The following is a 17,571-nucleotide window of genomic DNA, read 5'->3' on the forward strand; positions in this document are numbered from 1 at the left end:
AATGTAAAGCTGTTGCACAGTCTAGCAAGCTTGAACAAGGTGTGGGAGGGAAGGTAAAATATATCAGGAGCTAAAACTGGACTATAACTCGAGAGAGGTTTACAAAATTTATGAGAAATACTAGGTACAACTCTATATCCATTAATTTGGAAAGACAGAGGAAATGTTGATTTTTAATAAAGATATGAATTCAGCTGGCCCACAATGAATGGCCTCCGCGGCTGCCGCTGCTGCTGAAGCGGAGGCCGCGGGGCCACGGAGACCGCGGGGGCCGTAGCTCCGGCGCAGGGGGGCGCGCCCCGGGCCCAGATCCGGCCCCAGCCGCCGCTGCGGAGCTGGCCTGGAGCCCCGGGAGCGCGGCCACGGCTTAGCCACCGCCGCCATGGCCCAGACCCTGCAGATGCAGATCCCGAACTTCGGCCACAGCATTCTGGAGTGCCTCAAGGAGCAGCGGCTGCAGGGCCCGTACTGTGATGTCTCAATGGTGGTCAAGGGCCCTGTCTTCAAGGCCCACCGGGCCATGATGGCCGCCAGCAGCTCCTACATCCGGGGCCTGTCCTACAGCAGCCAGAGTGCGGCGGTGGAGCTGCCGGCGGCTGCGCAGCCCCAGTCCTTCCAGCAGAGCCTCAGCTTCCGCTACAGGGGCCGGCTGAGCATGAACATGGGCGACCAGTTCCTGCTCATGTACACAGCGGGCTTCCTGCAGATCCAGGAGATCATGGAGCAGGGCACAGTGTTCTTCCTCAAGGTGAGCTCCCCCCGCTGTGACTCCCAGGGCCTGCACGCCGAAGAGGGCCCCTCGTCCGAGCCCCAGAGCCCTGTGGTGCAGACGGCGAGCTGGCCGGCCTGCGGCACCCCACTACCCCTGGCGTCTCGCGTCCAGACGGAGCAGCAGGAGTCGGACTCTGTGCAGTGCACGCCCGTGGCCAAGCGGCTGTGCGACAGCAGCCAGAAGGCCGGCGGAGGCTGCAGTGGCAACGGACCTGGCAGCCAACCGGCCGCCCCAGCAGGCCCAGGTGGTGGCGGCGGCACAGTACGCCGGAGTGGCTGGCGGGGGTGAGGGGGAAGCCGGCGGGGGGCGTGGCGGCAGGCGGAGTGGTGAGTGGGCCCGGCACATCGGAGCGGACCAGCCCGGGCATCTCAAGCGCTTACACCAGCGACAGCCGCGGCTCTTACCACGAGGAGGAGGAGGAGGACGCAGGCGAGGAGGGCACAGACGAGCAGTACCGGCAGATGTGCAATATGTCTGCCATGTACCGCATGATGAATGTCGGCCAGACCCCCGAGAAGGTGGAGGAGGCCCTCCTTGAGCAGGTGGCCCCCGAGTCCCGGAATCGCATCCGAGTGCGGCAAGACCTGGCGTCTCTCCCTGCTGAGCTCATCAACCAGATCGGCAAACGCTGCCACACCCCAGGCTCTATGATGAGGGTGACCCCTCTGAAAAGCTGGAGCTGGTAACAGGCACCAGCGTGTAGATCACCCGGGCGCAGCTCATGAACTGCCACGTCAGCGCGGGCACGTGGCACAAGGTGCTGCTGCGGCGCCTCCTGGCCTCCTTCTTTGACCGGAACACGCTGGCCAACAGCTGTGGCACCGGCGTCCACTCTTCCAGGAACAGCCCCAGCCGCAAACCGCTGGATAGTCGTGTCCTCCACGCTGTCAAGTACTACTGCCAGAACTTTGCTCCCAGCTTCAAGGAGAGCGAGATGAACGCCATCGCAGCCCACATGGGCACCAACGCCCGCCGACTGTGAGGAAGAGCTGGACCGCCAAGGTCAAGCTGCTTATGGCCGAGGGTGACGCCTACACCACCTTCGTCAGCTGCACGGGCAAGATAAAGCCGGACATGATGGGTGTGGAGCACGGCTTCGAGACGGCCAGCCATGACGGCGAGGCCGGCCCCTCGGCCGAGGAGGCCCTCCGGTACCTCCCACCGGACCCTCCCGCGGGGAGGGTCACACCCGCCCTGTCACACCCGCCCGCCATCTTGGGCACGAGCTTTTGTCTGTCCCTCCCCGGGACCCGCGGGGGGCACTGCATGCTCCGGCCCCTCTGCCCCCCGCCTCCGTCCCACCCCCTGACCCCAGTCCGATCGGGGATCCGGGCTGGGAGAGGACGGCAGGTGGTGCGAGGTCTGCGTTGCCTTCTCTAGCGCACACTCGTGCACAGTCAGGGGGGCTCTTGCTCCCGCTCTCCTAACCCCGAGCAACTGTCTCCCCACTCACCAGGCCAGGCACAGGGAGGGGCTGGCCTGGGGAGCTTGGGAAGACCCCCTTCCCAGGCCCCGGGCCACCTAGCCGGAGCATTCCTCAGCCTCCGCCCCACCACTGCAGCCCCTTGGGACTCACAGGGGCCCCGGGTTCTCAGGACCCCTCCCGCCACCACCTCCCAGTGCTTCCACGTTCCAAAAGCGCCTTCCTGTCTCCCTCGTCTGTCCCTGCGCCTGGGGGCTGGGATAGGCGCGGCCATGAGGACTGCCCGTTTTACAGCTGAGGAAACTGAGGCTCAGAGAAACTCCATGACCGACCTAAGGTGGCGGGCTGTGGCAGGCCCAGCGCCCTTCTCTTCCCCCACCTGTGCTCAGCCTCTCTTGCTGCCACCAGCCCCCTGCGGCCTGAGAGGGGCAGGTCCTGAGAGGGGGGCCCTTGGGCGCAGACCGAGGGTCTCTGAGGATAGAAGGAGACGTTTCTGGGGCTCGCGGAGGCGTGTGGGTGTCCATGTGCGCGCGCGTGCGTAGCTGCTTTTAAACAGATGAAGACGTGAGAGGCAGTAGGACCAGGGGTGGAACCCAGGGGATCAGGCTGGGGGTGCTGCTGCCTTTCCCTCCGTTCCCCACGCCCACCCCGACCCCGACCCCGACCCCCCAAGGCAGGGCTCCCAGCCCCCAGCCCCTGTACATACTTTTTTTTCCCCCCGGTACGCGGGCCTCTCACTGCTGTGGCCTCTCCCGTTGCAGAGCACAGGCTCCGGACGCGCAGGCTCAGCGGCCATGGCTCACGGGCCCAGCCGCTCCGCGGCATGTGGGATCTTCCCGGACCGGGGCACGAACCCGTGTCCCCTGCATCGGCAGGCGGACTCCCAACCACTGCGCCACCAGGGAAGCCCTGTACATACTTTTTAAAACATGCTTTTAGCTAATGAAATATTGAAGTATGAGATTCCTATTATTTTTCAAACCAACGGGACCGTGTCTGATGCCCCCTTCGGTCCTCGGGACTGTGGAAGGCAGGACGGAGTGGGGAGCCGGGGGCAGGCTGAATGTGCGTGTGTGTGTGTGGAGTGGGGGCGTGCATTGCCGAGGGTGGTCCCCCAGGCCCCGCTCTGCCTGGGCTCCCGTGGGTCTGGCCGGCTCCCACTCAACCCTAGGGCCTCCCCCCAAGGGCTACATTGCAAGGGTGTCCCTGGTTTGTCCAGTTGGCTGAGTCCAGCTCCTGGCAGGGCCGGGTCCGCTTCATGGTTACAGATCGTTTGCCGAATCTTCTTTTACCATTCCTCTATTTCTATCCTTGCCTAGCTCCGCGAGTGGTTTTGTGGATTTTTTGAGTTCTACATGTAAACTTGGAGGGTTCTTTTTGCTTTTTAACTCCCCACCCCGCACCCCTCCCCACACACTCTGGGTGTCATTTCTTTGCAATTTCACATTTTTGTCTCTAGCCCTGGTTCTCACCGCCTCTGTCTCCGTGCAGTCTGACTAGCCCATTGCTCCCAGCAGCCTCTCTCTCTCCAAAGGCAAGGGGATTACAGGAGGGGGGGGAAGGGGGGCCAGCTGGGCCACTGGGATCTGACCTGGAGGCCTGCTCACCGCCCCCCAGGAGCCCCTGCCAGCCTGAGGGGAGCAGGTCCTTCCTGACATCTGCTTGCTGCGAGGGGAAGGGTCAGTCCGGCGGGGCCCTGGCGCTCTGCTTTCCTAGCCCAGCCCCAGTACCTTAGCCCTCAGCCGACCCGAGTGCGTGGGGCTGGGGCTGGTGGGGGGGGAAGGGTCGACAGCCCCAGCTAAAGCACGAGCACCTTAGTCGCACCTCCCCTGCCCCCTCAGCCTGGCCTTGACACCCCACCCCAGCACAATATCCTGGTCACTTGGCAAGCTGCCGGGCCGACCAAGGCCGAGGGGTGGGGCTGGGGCTCCAGCCAGGCACCCAAAGGAAGCAGGAGTCCCCAGGCGCTCCCCTCCTTCCAGGCCTTAGCGGGGGCCAGCTCTCTGGGACTGGGGTCTCCTCCCTCCCCACCCCCTTGTCCTGGGCAGGCCCCTGTCCAGCCCCTCCTCGCCTTGTCCTCGGGTGGGACTTGCCCCGTCCCTCCTCCGAGCCCCTGCAGCACAGGGTTGGGTTGCAGAGTGCTCTTGTTTCAGGGACTCCAGGAGGTGCCCCTGGCTCCCTGGACTGTGTGTATAGGTCTGGGGAGGGGGCGGGGGAGAGGGGCTGGGCAGGGGCGCAGGAGAGGAAACTCCTCACCAGGAGAGCCAAAGACAGGGTTGTGCCTTACCCCAGGAGCCACCCCTGCGCCCTCCCGCCCTGTCCTCCCTGCTCTTGGACAGCCTGCTGCTTTTCCTGCTTTCCCTTCCCCTGGCCCTGCCCTGCCCGGAGCTGCATGGACCCCCACCCCCGGGCAGCCAGGAAGGAGAAACATGAATGGAGAATCACCGACCAACGCGAAAAAGACTCTGGGGGCCCCCCCTCCATGTCACCCGGCTGCCCATTCACCCATGTCTCTTTCACGAAGCACAGACCACCCGCCCCGTCCGCGGGGAGTGCCAACACCCTCCCTGCCCTGGGCCCAGGCCCTCCTCCCCGGGCCATAAGTGAGATCGCACATGAACTACTGTAAGAAGAGGAGCCGCACTGGGAAATGTGAACCATGAGAACATCAGTGATACTGATGAGAATAAACTAAATGCCTTTGTAACAAAAAAAGATATAAATTCCTTCTACAAAACTAACAGAACCACAATTCCAAAACCCAACTAAGGTAAACAATTATTTTAAGAAAACCTAATGAATACAGATCCAATAACTTCTTAAAAATTTGAAAAACAAATAGAATTCTAGGGTGTATTAAAGGCACAGTATGTTGTGATACAATTTTTATAATAGGATGCAATGATGGTTCAGGGTTCGGGAATCTATACCAAAGAAGTTTTCAGTGTTGAAGCCTCCTTTTTTCAGTCAATTATTTGACAAACGTTCCTTTATTCATCAAAAATTTACCATGTATGTACATATATTTAGTTTGGTTACTTTCAACTGGATGAGGGTGAAGTGAAAAAGATTCACTGGAACCTCACAAGGGGTGTCCCAAAAACCATTAAAAAAGAAAAAAATTATTCTGGACCAGGGTCACCTGTGAATCAACAGGAACAGATCTGAGCCACAGATAAGTTGCAATAAAGCAGTATTAATTTTTGTTAATATCTACAAATGCTACTGAGTACATTTTCATATAGGTAAGACACCTGAAAATAACAGGCTCATTGGAAACAAATCCTTCTACTATGAAACTGCCTAAGCAAACAGAAACTTGATTTTAACGCTCTGAGTAATTGGATAGCTAGCTCCATTTACGTGGACTCAGAAAAGCTGCATGCATTTAGAAACAGAGAAAACCAAATGTACAAACTCCTAGAGACTAGGGAGAGTAACTAAATTAGTTTACAGTGCTCAGAAACAAACCATGTGTTACTGAAAATCTGATTCTAAAATATAAGTTTGATATGTTCAAAAGGCATATTTCAGGATACTCTAATTAACACCATGTAATCACTGAATAAAAGTATGCTGCTAGCTTTTTGAGTACAATGTTAGTGATGTCAAAAAAAAAACACACCCCTCCTTTTTGTTTTCAATATATTAAAAAGCAACATAGTACAAATGTTGTAGTTAATATTAAAAAGGATCCAAATTTTTCAAGGAATGAATTTTTATAAACAAGTTCTACAATGAAAGGGAAACGGCATATTGATACATAAAAGTTTTGTTAAACAAGATTTTAAAAATTTTAAATCAAAGTGTTTTAGACTAAATTCTTTCAAATGTTCAAACAAAAACAAAAGAACCCTGTACAATCTCCATGATAAAATGTGTCCTTGCACTTTGAAAATGTTAAAATTTTAGAAATTTGAGTGATAGAGGCAGCACTTAAAGGTTTCATGAACCTTTTTTCCCAAAAAAGAATACTTTCAGTAAAACATTTTACTATTTTATCTGACTATGCATTTACATTTTTGTTCTTCCAGAAAAAGATTTACATTAACACTGTATTTTTACTGTAAAAAAAATACATTTAGAGATATTTAACTTCCTGAGTGACTTCATACATCGAACATGATTTAATGAGCAAATTCTAAAATTTTACAATGAAATAGCATGTGTAGATGTATACTTGTATGCTCACTTACAGTAAAACTCAAGATCATGTCACAGAACTTACACTTAAGTTCTCTAAGTTAAATATGATTTATCCCCAAACTTGACCAAAAGGTTTTCTCAAATGTTAGTAAAATGAATCACTGAATTTACATTTTCTCGTTTAGTAACAAAATACTGAGTCATTTCAGACTATCAACTTGAATATTTTCCATTATATACACCAAAAATCTGACTCCCTAACAAGAAATTTCTTGCAATACAAAAAGGTAACAGATAATTAAAATATTTGCTTCATAATACAACTAATCCATATAATACATCCCTTCCTCAACTGTCTAAAATGATTAGGAATTGTGGCACTTTCTTTAGCATAAAACCCTTTCCTCTTCTTAAAACCCTGAGGTGAAAGGTTATTAATGTAATAAAACTAGAACCACAATTCTCGTTTCTGTATTGGACTGCAATTAGGTTTTAAAAATTTTATAAAGAAATGTGGCAACTTGTAAAGCTGCTCTATAGACTTTTTTTAAGAAAAGATTCCCAGAAAAAACGTAACAAAAAGGGCCTAGAATGACACTATGAAAACATCCTTTTAATACTTGTTAGTGTCGAGATGAGCGCCATTTTCCATCTCTACCACTGTCTCTTCTGTTATCATAGTCATGGCTCCAGCCATCGTGGTTTCTCTCTTCATAGAAGAAATCATCTCTGTTTCCTCTGTAATGATGGTCGGACCCATGATCAGTGTAACGCTGTTCACGGCTATAATGTCTATCCACTACGTAGGGATGAGAATTCTGTCTGACTTTTCGCTGTGATAATGGTGTATCTTGGCGCCACTGGGAGGTTGAAGACTGGTTAAAAGTGTGATTATGTGACTGAACTGATGGGGAAAATCCTGATTGATCCAGATGTGGAGAACCAAATTTCCCTCCATATGACATCTGTCTCAAAACACTGTTCATCTGAGTGAAGAGAAAAAGAAGGGAATGTGTTAACCACAAATATTTCTAGATAGCAAAGGCAACAGCTATCAAGCCATGGTCAAACGAACACAATAATGGAAAAGCAAAATCATTCTTGCCTAGCTGAATCTTAAGGTAAACACAACTAAAGTAGTACAATAGCTTCGTTCATTCCAACGTATACCTACAAGATATCTGTACATAACTACTACTCTTTGTCCTCCAGAATACAATTTAGAAGGGAAAAAGTAATATAAAACGACTATAATGTAAATCACTGTATGATGAACACATTAAAAGCAAAAGCTCAGTATCTTTAGGAAGGATTTAATGAAGGCGACATATGATCTGAGTATTAAAAGTATGGATGGAATTTTTTTTTTGGCCATGCTGCTGCACGGCTTGCAGGATTTAGTTCCCCAACCAGGGATCGAACTCACACCCTCAGCAGTGAAAGCGTGTAGTCCTAACTACTGGACCACCAGGGAATTCCCTGGATGGAGTTTTTGAAGGAAAATATTTTAAGGGGGAGGTATGTCAAGGAAAGAAGACTGCACAAACAAAAATAACAGGGAAACACAGAATAGGTTCATAGAATAGCAAGTAATTCTGGCTAAGACAGGTTATAGATCTCATGAGCCATGACTAATGGACGGTAAGGCTAGAAAGGTTTATTGGAATCAGATAATGGGAGCAAAAACACAAGGCTAGGGCTTCCCTGGTGGCGCAGTGGTTAAGAATCCGCCTTCCAATGCAGGGGACACGAGTTCGAGCCCTGGTCCGGGAAGATCCCACATGCCGCGGAGCAACTGAGCCCATGTGCCGCCATAACTACTGAGCCTTCACTCTAGAGCCTGTGCTCCGCAACAAGAGAAGCCACTGCAATGAGAAGCCCGCTAGCCGCAACTAAAGAAAGCCTGCACACAGCAACGAAGACCCAATGCAGCCAAAAATAGATAAATAAAATAATAAATTTATGTTAAAAAAATCACCAGGAAGATAAGCAAAACAGAGTTATAATAGTAATTTTGAAATGGTGTGTGAGATAGACTAGTGAGAAGAAAACAGATACAACTACTAAGTGACTAGACGAGTGGTTCCCAAATTCTGCCTGTGGACAGACATTAACCAATGATGATTTTTTTTTAATGGTCTACAGCAAAATAAGAAAAATATATAATATGTTTATAAAAGTTGATATCTCTTTATATTGGTCTCTCAATTTTATTTTATTTCACTTATATTTTTATTCTGCAGACCTGTGCAATACAAAAGCCTAGGGATCACAATTCAAGATTGTGATTTGGGCAAAGAAAATAAAAAGGAAGAAACAAACGTAAGAAGAAGAAAAAAATGAAGGAGCTGGAGACTGATCAAAGACAAAGATGCAACAGCAAAAGATACCTAAGATTTTATCATTGGTGATATTATTACAGAAAAAAATGGTATGTTCACAAGGGAGGTGGTCTAGAAGACTGTAGTATATTAACATATTAAGTATTAAAGACAGCACATGATAAGAAGTTACTCGGCACAGGTTGCAGAGAATGAGTATCCAATATTTGCAACACACACACACATCACACCAACAATGGTTAAAGAAAAATACAAATGTGACAAGCAGTTGTTCTTTTTATCTTCAATCTTTTAAATATATATTTCAGCCCAGTGAAAACTAAAATGAGTGACCTACAAAGATCATGCTAGTCTAACTAAAATTTAAGAAATGAACTTAAGAATTAAGAATGAATGTTTTAAAAAAGTACGAGTTTTTTAGCAACTCGAGTTGAAAAATCAGCTTACCACTGCTTGTCTCTGAAAATTTTCTGAAGAAGAAAAAGATCTCTGAATTATTGGTGTTGATGGAGTCATGTTATCCACTGTCCTTTCGTACCTATGAAAAGTAAGAAAACCAACATATAATCATTCATTCAGTAAATGCTTACTACATACCAAGCCTGAGCAAGACACAAAGATAGGAATGAACAAGACCAACAAGGTATCTGCTCTCATGGAGCTGGGGTAAGGATTCAGACAAGACAATTTCACATGGTTATAAAGACATAGTAATAAATGACTAAAGAGCAAGTTGAGGTGAGAGAGATAGGGGGTTCTATTTTAGCTTGACTGGTCAGGACTGGCCTTTCTAAAAAGGAGACATTTGAAGTTAGGGCTGAACAAGATTACCTGGAGGCAACACACTCCAGCTGAGGGAAGGACCAGTGCAGGGGTAAGCACACTACAGCCTGTGCGCCAAACTCAGTTTGTGCAAACGAAGTTTTACTAGAACTTAGCCAGGCTCTTTTGTTTTGGTATTATCTGTGTGGTGCTACAATGGCAGAAGAAACTGGCTCCTTATAGAAAAAAAAAAATTTGTCAATTTATAGAAAAAAAATTGTCAATACCTGGGCCAGTAATGCAAAGGCCTAGACTGAGAACTAAAATGAAAAGGATTTGATCAATTAGACATAACAGGTAAGGGAAACAGAAGAAATAAAAGATAAAAATCTAGATTTTTGGCTTGAGCAATTAGGTAGAACTTTACTGAGATAAGACAAAAGAATAATAGGTTTTGGGGAGTAAGGAGTTCTGTAACGTAAACAGAATATTAATCTGAAGGACTTAAACCTTATTCCTCACTTCCTACAGAGGTAACTTGCTCTACAGAAAAACTCAGAAAGGTTTTAATTTTATTTTAAAATATGCCTTTGGAATCAAATCACCAACTGATTTATCTTACAGTTTAGATCTTTTTATTTTGGGTTTTCTTTTTTTCTTCTTTTTTTTAAGCAGAACTGATTTTATTTGTACGCTGTAAAGAAAGCTACTTTTTTTAAAAAAGAGCTTTTATTCTTTATATATATATGTATAAAAATATATATATATATAAATAAACCCGTGCCCCCTGCAGTAGAAGTGCGGAGTCTTAACCACTGGACTGCCAGGGAAGTGCCATATTTTGGGTTTTCTTAAATCGGATTATGTACCTGTATGCTAAGGGGGTAAAAAAGTATAATTTTACTTACAGAGAGTATAAAAATCAGGTACACTCTAGTGTTTGATTAAAACTACAGTATTTACTTGTATATTTCTTCCCCAAGAATTTCTAAGAAGGGTTAAAAACTCTTTCTTTTCCCTCCACCTAAGATACCTTTCAAGAGTCCATAAAAGTGGTTAGAGATGCTTTGAATTCCAACTACACTGGAAAGCATTTAAACACAATTAACTTCAGCTGGGAAGAAAAGACTCTAAGAGGGTACCCTTTTCACATTACTGCTCTCTTACAATTTCACCTTCCAAACTCTTTTCATATCCACACACATCTCTCCAGCTCTTGGCACCACCTTAATCCAAAGCAGCAACCTCACTCCCATAGCTTCCTTGCTACTAACACCAATACTTTGCTACCAACAGCTTCCTAGTCACCCTTGTCCCCTTCAATCCATTCTCTCCCAGTACAACCAACTAACTCATTAAAATACAAACCTGTTCCTCTTACTACCCTACTGAAAACGTCTCAATGTCTTCCAATTGTTCTTAGGGTGAAATTCCAAAATCCTAATTATGGCCTATAAGAAAGACCCTGTATCATCTGCCTCTATCTACTTCAACAGTATCGTCTACTACTCTTCATTTTTTATTCATTATGATCTAGGTACACTGCCCTCTTTCAAGTCCTCATTCACTTACCTCTCCTTGTTAAAACTTTCTAGAAACTTTCTACTCATATCATGGTGGGTGTGCTCAATCACACTGCCTGCGTTTGAAAACAAGCCCACTGCTTATGAGCTGTTCACGCTTGAGCAAGTTAACCTCCAACCTCCATTTTCTTCATACATAAGGCAGAGATAATAATAATCCTTGCCTCATAAATCTACTGTGAGGAATAAATGAGATCATAGGTGCAAAGGACTTGGTGAAGAACCTGACAGGTGACAGGTATTTGTTAACTCTTTCTTGAATGAAGCCATAAATTGATAAATAGCTCTATGGACACACCGGGAAGAAACTGTCCCTGGTGAAATATCAGCCTCCCCAAAGACAATTATTAGTAAATATAAATATGGTACTTCTTCTAATCCTCAGTGGCTAAGAGGTATTTTAGAGATCATTCAAATCAACTTCTTTTCCTTACAAATGGAAAGACAGGGACATAGACTAGCTCAAGATTACACAATTGGTAGAGACAGATCTAGAATCCAATTCTATGAACTCTTAGTCCAGTAGTCTGTTTACTAACAGGTATTTTTAAACTGCAAGCAACAACCATTTAGTGGTCATAAAACTAATGTGACTTTTTGAAAAATAAAATAAAATATAAAATAGAGGATACTACAAGTAGTAAGGGTAAGTAATGTTTTGAGAAATTTTGTCTCAGTTATATACATGTATGTGGGTGTGGGTATATCTTTACAGATGAACATAAATATAGTTACGTACGTATCTATTTTAAGGGAACGATATATAATGGGCCCATAGTCCCCTTAAAATAGATACATATATAACTATAATCCAACATAGCAAATATAGCAGAAGAATAAAGAGGTAGGAGAATAAAGAAAGAAACCAATCACTCATTATACATTTTGAGGTCACTGCCTAAAAAAATTCCTGATAAATGATTTTTAAAATAGGTGAGAAATATTACCTGCTAGGAGATGTGGAAGTAGGGCTTGAACTTCCAACATGATGCTGGGGATATGACAAACTGACCTCCTGTGAGGCATGGCTACTTCCTAAAATGAAACAATTTGAGAAATTCTTATTGATAAAAAACTTAATTTGAAATTTTGTATCCCTCAGCCCAATCACTCCGAAAAAGGTAGACATAGGCTAAAAGTGAAAACCTCAAATTTCAGTAAATTGCTTTATAGTTCATCAGAGTGAAAATTGTTAAGTGTTTAATACCAAATATACCCAAACAAAGGGTTCCCAATAAGGTACTTTCCAATGTATAAATACCCAATCTGGCCATAATATTCTGATCACCACACTAAACTGTAAGACTGACTACAAGGAAAGTTTCATCCTTACATGATCACGCATCAGAATTTGTAAAAGTAAATTACAAAGCAGTCAGGAAAAGTATTTTCAGGAAATAATCCTTGTGCTTTTAGAGTGTGAACCCAAACTCAGTCATTTTAATAATAAAGTTTATGTTCTTTTCACAAACCCAAACTGAAATTTTAACTCTCATTTTAAAATTACAGGTTTCAAAATCCATACTGTCAGTCAATGTTACCCATTTTCAGGGATATATAAAGTTTACTATTCATAAAGCTTAAAGCATTTTCATCCAAAAATAGGTTCTTTAAATAACAAAATTAAAAACAAAGCGGCAAACAACCTCTCTCCTAAACATCATCAGTGAATAGTTACCTGATCTAAACTGAATTTTGATGGGCCTTCCAAAAAGTTTGATTCCATTAAGCAGATTCATGGCATAAGGAACAGATACTTCATGTTTGAAATTCACAAACGCAAACTGCTTTGGTTTACCATCCTTATCTTTTGGAATTTTCACTTTTATTACTGGCCCAGCCTACAGACAAAAAAAGTTTTCAGAATTTCAGTAAGGCAGTTTCAGGAAAATACTCAAATTTTACAAAGTTTAAAGAATTCAAAAATGTAACCAGGGGCTCTAATTTTAAAAATGGATACACTCGGATTTCCATCTCGGTTAAAGATCCTATAGATATGACCGAAAATTAGATTAACTTACTTGGAGGGAGGGAGCCCATAAGGAACCAGAAACCCAGTCACCGACTGAATTTACATTTCACAGCACTTTATGACTTTAACAAGGCGACCAACATCCATCATTATCCCACTGCGTGGAAATTAAGCTTTATCAAGAGTAAGAGAAAGTAGTTTTCTTGGACTAAAAATTCACTTTTGTATCGACTAATCAAACATTACCAGTTGTTGAAAGACAGAACTGGAGGGAACAGGTTTAAAGCATCTTGATACGGATTTTAATACATAAACACTACAGTGCCGCTCTCCTACAGAGTATTTATCAGTCTGTCTTTGCTGCAACTTCGTAAGAAACTTAAGTGGAAAACGGATACTAAGAAAGAAATTGAAATAAAATTTACAAGCGGAAGATGAGAAAAGCAAGAAGAGGAAAAGCACAGCTCAACGAAGGACCCACGCTTACGAGGTCGCTTAAGAGCACTGACTCTTTACCACGTGAATGCCCGATAGAGGACTCTCCACCACCTTTAGTCGTTTCGGCCTGAACTAACCAGGATCCTTCTAATAAAGCGACACGTAGCGAGCGCCTCCCTTTCTAAGCGCGACCCCCACCTCCAGCCCGCCCACCTGTCCGATGCCGGGACGAACCGTGCCGCTTGAGCCAGGAAAGCGGGGATGGCCATTGGGCCGGGCCCTACCCGGGCCGGAAAACGAAAGGGAAAGGCTGATCCCAGCCGCTTACCTGGTGGAAAAGCTCGAAAAGGAGCTCCTCTGTCACTTTCGTTTCAAGGTTGCCCACAAAGAGAGTACGATCCGCTTCCGCTGCCGCCGCCCCCATCTCAGCACTGCCCCCTCCCGAAAAAGGCCGAATGGTCGCCGCCGACGCACCCACTGCGCACTCTCAGAAACCCCACGTCCTCGCGTTCCCAGGCGTCACAAACGTAAACGTCAATCACGTCGGCTCTCAGCGGCGTCGACGTGCGCTGACGGACTGCGCATACTCGGGAGGAGAGCGCTGGGTTAAGGTGGCTCCTTGCTCCGCAGCCGCTCAGGTGATGGCTTCCGATGAAGTCGGTCTCAGTGTTCGAGACCGGCTGGACTGATCAGTGGAGCCGCGAAGAGTCTGCCTTGACCGTGGGACGTAACACAGATACTGCGGGCAGTGTTTGAAGATGGCCCTGAACTATGTGTCCCTGTCTGCCGGCGATCAAAGAGGCCTGGTGGCCTACCGCTCTTCCCACGGCGACCTCAGCTCGTCGGCCTTAGCGTTGGCGATGGTCTCTGGAGACAGCTTCCTCGTTACCAGTCCCGAGGAGATTCTTCCAGGACCTATTCTTCGGTCCACTGGGCGGCTGAACTTCCGGATCGAGAGCCGTCGGGCGCCTGGTGGCGGCCGGAGCCCGACCCGCTTTATAGAGGGAAGGGAACAGGAGGCGCGGAGCCGAAGCCGCCAAGCCAGATTCTCACCTTACCCGGGCCCTGCGGTTAAACTCGACCTCCTACGAAGTGTCCTTCAACAGCGTCTGGTGGCACTTGGAGGTGTTAGCGCAGCCCATCTTTCAGCTTAAAATGAATACGTCTCTCCGCCCCTCAGTTAGCTTGTAAACAAGGCTTCTCTAAAATTCTTTCTTGGTGCAACCGAAGTCTTATTTTTAGAGGGACGTCTTTTCAGTTTAATATAAAAATGCGTGGGAGTCCTGTTACTCTAGCCTAGAGCAAAGTAAAATGTTTACAGTTACTTGATTCAGATGGTTTTAAATAGCCATGATGATTAGATCGGAAGGGAGGAGCAGCAGAGATTTTTTTGAGGTGGTCACAAAGGATGGGATCATCCTTCCCAGAGGTCAATAATCCTTTTATCCTCCCAACAATGGATCCAAATTTGTCTTGCTTTCCACAAGTCTTACACCTCCTCCCTGGCAGATTCTCCTACTTTGAGACTTATAATTCCGAGTTTCCTTACCTGCCTACCTTTCTACCTCAGACTATTCCCTTTGCCTTTACTTCTGTTGGTTTATTACTGTGGCGTATCCTCCCACCTATGGCCCAACACTTCTATCATCTTGTCCTTAAGACTTCTTCCGTTCCCCTCCTCCACTTTTTCTTAAGGAATATCTACAAACTTCAGTCTCTACTGAAACAACAAAAGCAAAACCTAAACCTTGCTACTCTTTCAAATTATTAAACCAATTTACATTTCTTTATTTGCCAAAAGTTCCAAATGAATTTTTACACTTATATTTGTCACTTTATTGCTCACATTCAATCCCAGCTTCCTTAATCTGAATCTTGTCCCAAGCTACACAAAAATTGGAAACTTTCATCTTACAGTTTCCTCTTAGGAAGCTGCTCATCCGTTCACTCTAGCATCTTCCTTAAACGTTCTCGTTTGTCTTTTGCCATTCCACTATTAAATAGTATTTGAAGTTCTTCTCAGTGCTAAGCACTATGGATGAACTTTACATAGCCCGGCTCTCAAGGAGATCAAGGAGTGTACTCAAGATGGAGAGGCTAATAAATCACCACACTGGACTGTTCATTAGGTGCAGTGATGAAAATAAACCTTGGTTGCCATGGCTTTCCGTAATACTGCACTATCCTGATTCTTCCCTTATCTGGCTGATCGGTCCTTATCTGCTCATAATTTTGTCTTAACCATACATTCTCCAAGGTTTAAAGGGTGGTATTGGGAGAAAATTAGTGGGTTTTGTAAGTCGCAACTCCTTATGTAAGCAGGCAGTGTAGCTTTTTCCCAGCGGACTCTGGTCTGTAATTACGTTCAGATAAAGCAAAATTACCACACACCAAACAATTGAATTGTGAGAACTACATTTTAAGAAGAATATTGACAAACCAGAGAGCTTCTGTAAGAGTGATCAATACAGTGAGAGGTCTGGAAACCAGGTCATAAGAAAATCCTTTGAAAGGATGGTAGCTATGTGTAATATGTGCAAGGCAATGTGCTAGAGGCGATTATTCATTGTTTATTCCGATATTTATTGAGCACTTATTCTGTGCCTGCTAGTAACTGTTCCTGCTAGTAACTATGTTAGGCACTTAGAATAAAGTGGTGAACAAGATAGATAAGGTCTCTGCTCTTATGGAGCTTTATGTATGTCATCTAATTCTCACAACAGCCCATAACAAAAATATTATACTTTCATTTTTTTGCCAAGAAACCAAGGCACAAAGAGATGAAGTAAACTTTCCAAGGTCATACAGCTAGATAGAGCCTTGTAGCCATTCAACCCAGATTCCTCATTTGAATCACGTCACACCAAACATGAGTGACTATTTTCTCAATTCTCGCAAAGATAGTAGCTAACTAATGCTATTCTATCAATAGATATCTGAAAAGAAGTTAATTCATGATATATGGATTCCTTAGGCTGGGTGTGGTTGAGAAAGAATCCCAAACCTACATGCTAAGAGTTTTAGATTGGGAAAGAATAATAAAATTAAGGCTGAAGGTAAGAAGGATTTTCATAAAACTTAGAGATGTCTGATGGTGGAAAATACCACCTCACAGGGAAATAAATTAACTCCCCAAAGTTCACATAGAGGCTAAATTCTGTCAAGAATGAAATAAGACTTCTTATTTTATAAGATGAAAAGTCATAGATGACTTCTTCAGTTCTTTCCCATTTAACCTTTACTTCTATACTTTAAATCATAAACTCCAATACATAGGATGATCATATTTACTGTGCAAACCAGGGCACTTGAGAGGGGAAGAGGGGCTATCAATTAATTATGCTTAGGCAATAGGCATAAATAGGGGCTGCCGTAGGCAGCCACGTTGGATCATATCACCCTAGGAGATGGTACAACATTAAATACACCTTTGAAGCCATATTCCTTAGCTTCAGGGAAAGAAGGCTGAGATTTGTAAACAAAGGAGCAAAAGTTTGGCATAAACGTGCACAAAAGCACACAAGAGGAAGAGGACCCAGTGGGAGTGACATAATTTCTGTTTGTTCTCACATAGGGTCATCAGGAGTAGGGCTTTGATTGAATAATAAATAGTGTATATGTGCCAGAAAGAAAATGATATGAAAAAAATTTGTTTGATAAGAGGAGAACCTTGTTCACATTAATGCTCCATCATTTTATTTTTTTTTTGGCTGCACCACGCAGCATGTGGGATCTTAGTGCCCTGGACTGGGATCGAGCCCTCGGCCCCTACAGTGAGAGTATGGAATCTTAACCACTGGGCCGCCAGGGAAGTCCTGATGCTCCATAATTTTAAATCTGAGCCGATGGATGTCTAAATTCTCCTTGTTCTTAACATGTGCACTGGTGTCCAAGTTACAGCATCTGCCTAGAGTCACAAAGACTGTATTGTGGAAGCAAGGACCAACATAAACCTCTTTAAATGAAACAAGTAAGTTTTCCCAAGAGTAGTCAATGTTAGGGCTTCCCTGGTGGTGCAGTGGTTGAGAATCTGCCTGCCGGTGCAGGGGACATGGGTTCGAGCCCTGGTCTGGGGGGATCCCACGTGCCGCGGAGCAGCTAGCCCCGTGAGCCACAATTACTGAGCCTGCGCG

At 45.5% G+C, this 17,571-nt stretch overlaps 2 protein-coding genes and 1 pseudogene across 4 annotated transcripts; 2 read left to right on the forward strand and 1 right to left on the reverse strand.

The window, feature by feature from the left end:
* The first annotated feature begins 382 nt into the window (after positions 1-382).
* Positions 383-4,824, forward strand: LOC307055669 (nucleus accumbens-associated protein 1-like; annotated as a pseudogene). Its single transcript has 2 exons — positions 383-1,923; positions 4,720-4,824. The product of its transcript is annotated as a nucleus accumbens-associated protein 1-like (transcript).
* Positions 4,825-6,827: 2,003 nt separating this feature from the next.
* On the reverse strand, positions 6,828-13,862 carry RBM7 (RNA binding motif protein 7; the record flags this gene model as incomplete). Of its 2 annotated transcripts, none has more annotated exons than XM_079708545.1 (5): positions 6,828-7,327; positions 9,131-9,212; positions 11,976-12,063; positions 12,707-12,869; positions 13,767-13,862. In XM_079708545.1, the coding sequence occupies 5 exons, from the start codon at positions 13,860-13,862 to the stop codon at positions 6,965-6,967; spliced, it is 792 nt and encodes a 263-aa protein (XP_079564671.1). In that variant the 3' UTR covers positions 6,828-6,964. The 2 variants fall into 2 exon arrangements, with proteins under 2 accessions (XP_079564671.1, XP_079564670.1); XM_079708544.1 differs by having other exon boundaries at positions 9,131-9,221.
* Positions 13,863-14,196: 334 nt separating this feature from the next.
* On the forward strand, positions 14,197-14,592 carry LOC307056099 (uncharacterized protein C11orf71 homolog; the record flags this gene model as incomplete). The annotated part of the gene is made up of 1 exon (XM_079708572.1): positions 14,197-14,592. One exon carries the CDS (start codon positions 14,197-14,199, stop codon positions 14,590-14,592), a length of 396 nt encoding a protein of 131 aa, XP_079564698.1.
* Between the last annotated feature and the right edge of the window lie 2,979 nt (positions 14,593-17,571).

This window comes from Hyperoodon ampullatus, assembly GCF_949752795.1.
Source record: "Hyperoodon ampullatus genome assembly, chromosome: 7".
Taxonomy (NCBI): Eukaryota; Metazoa; Chordata; class Mammalia; order Artiodactyla; family Ziphiidae; genus Hyperoodon; species Hyperoodon ampullatus.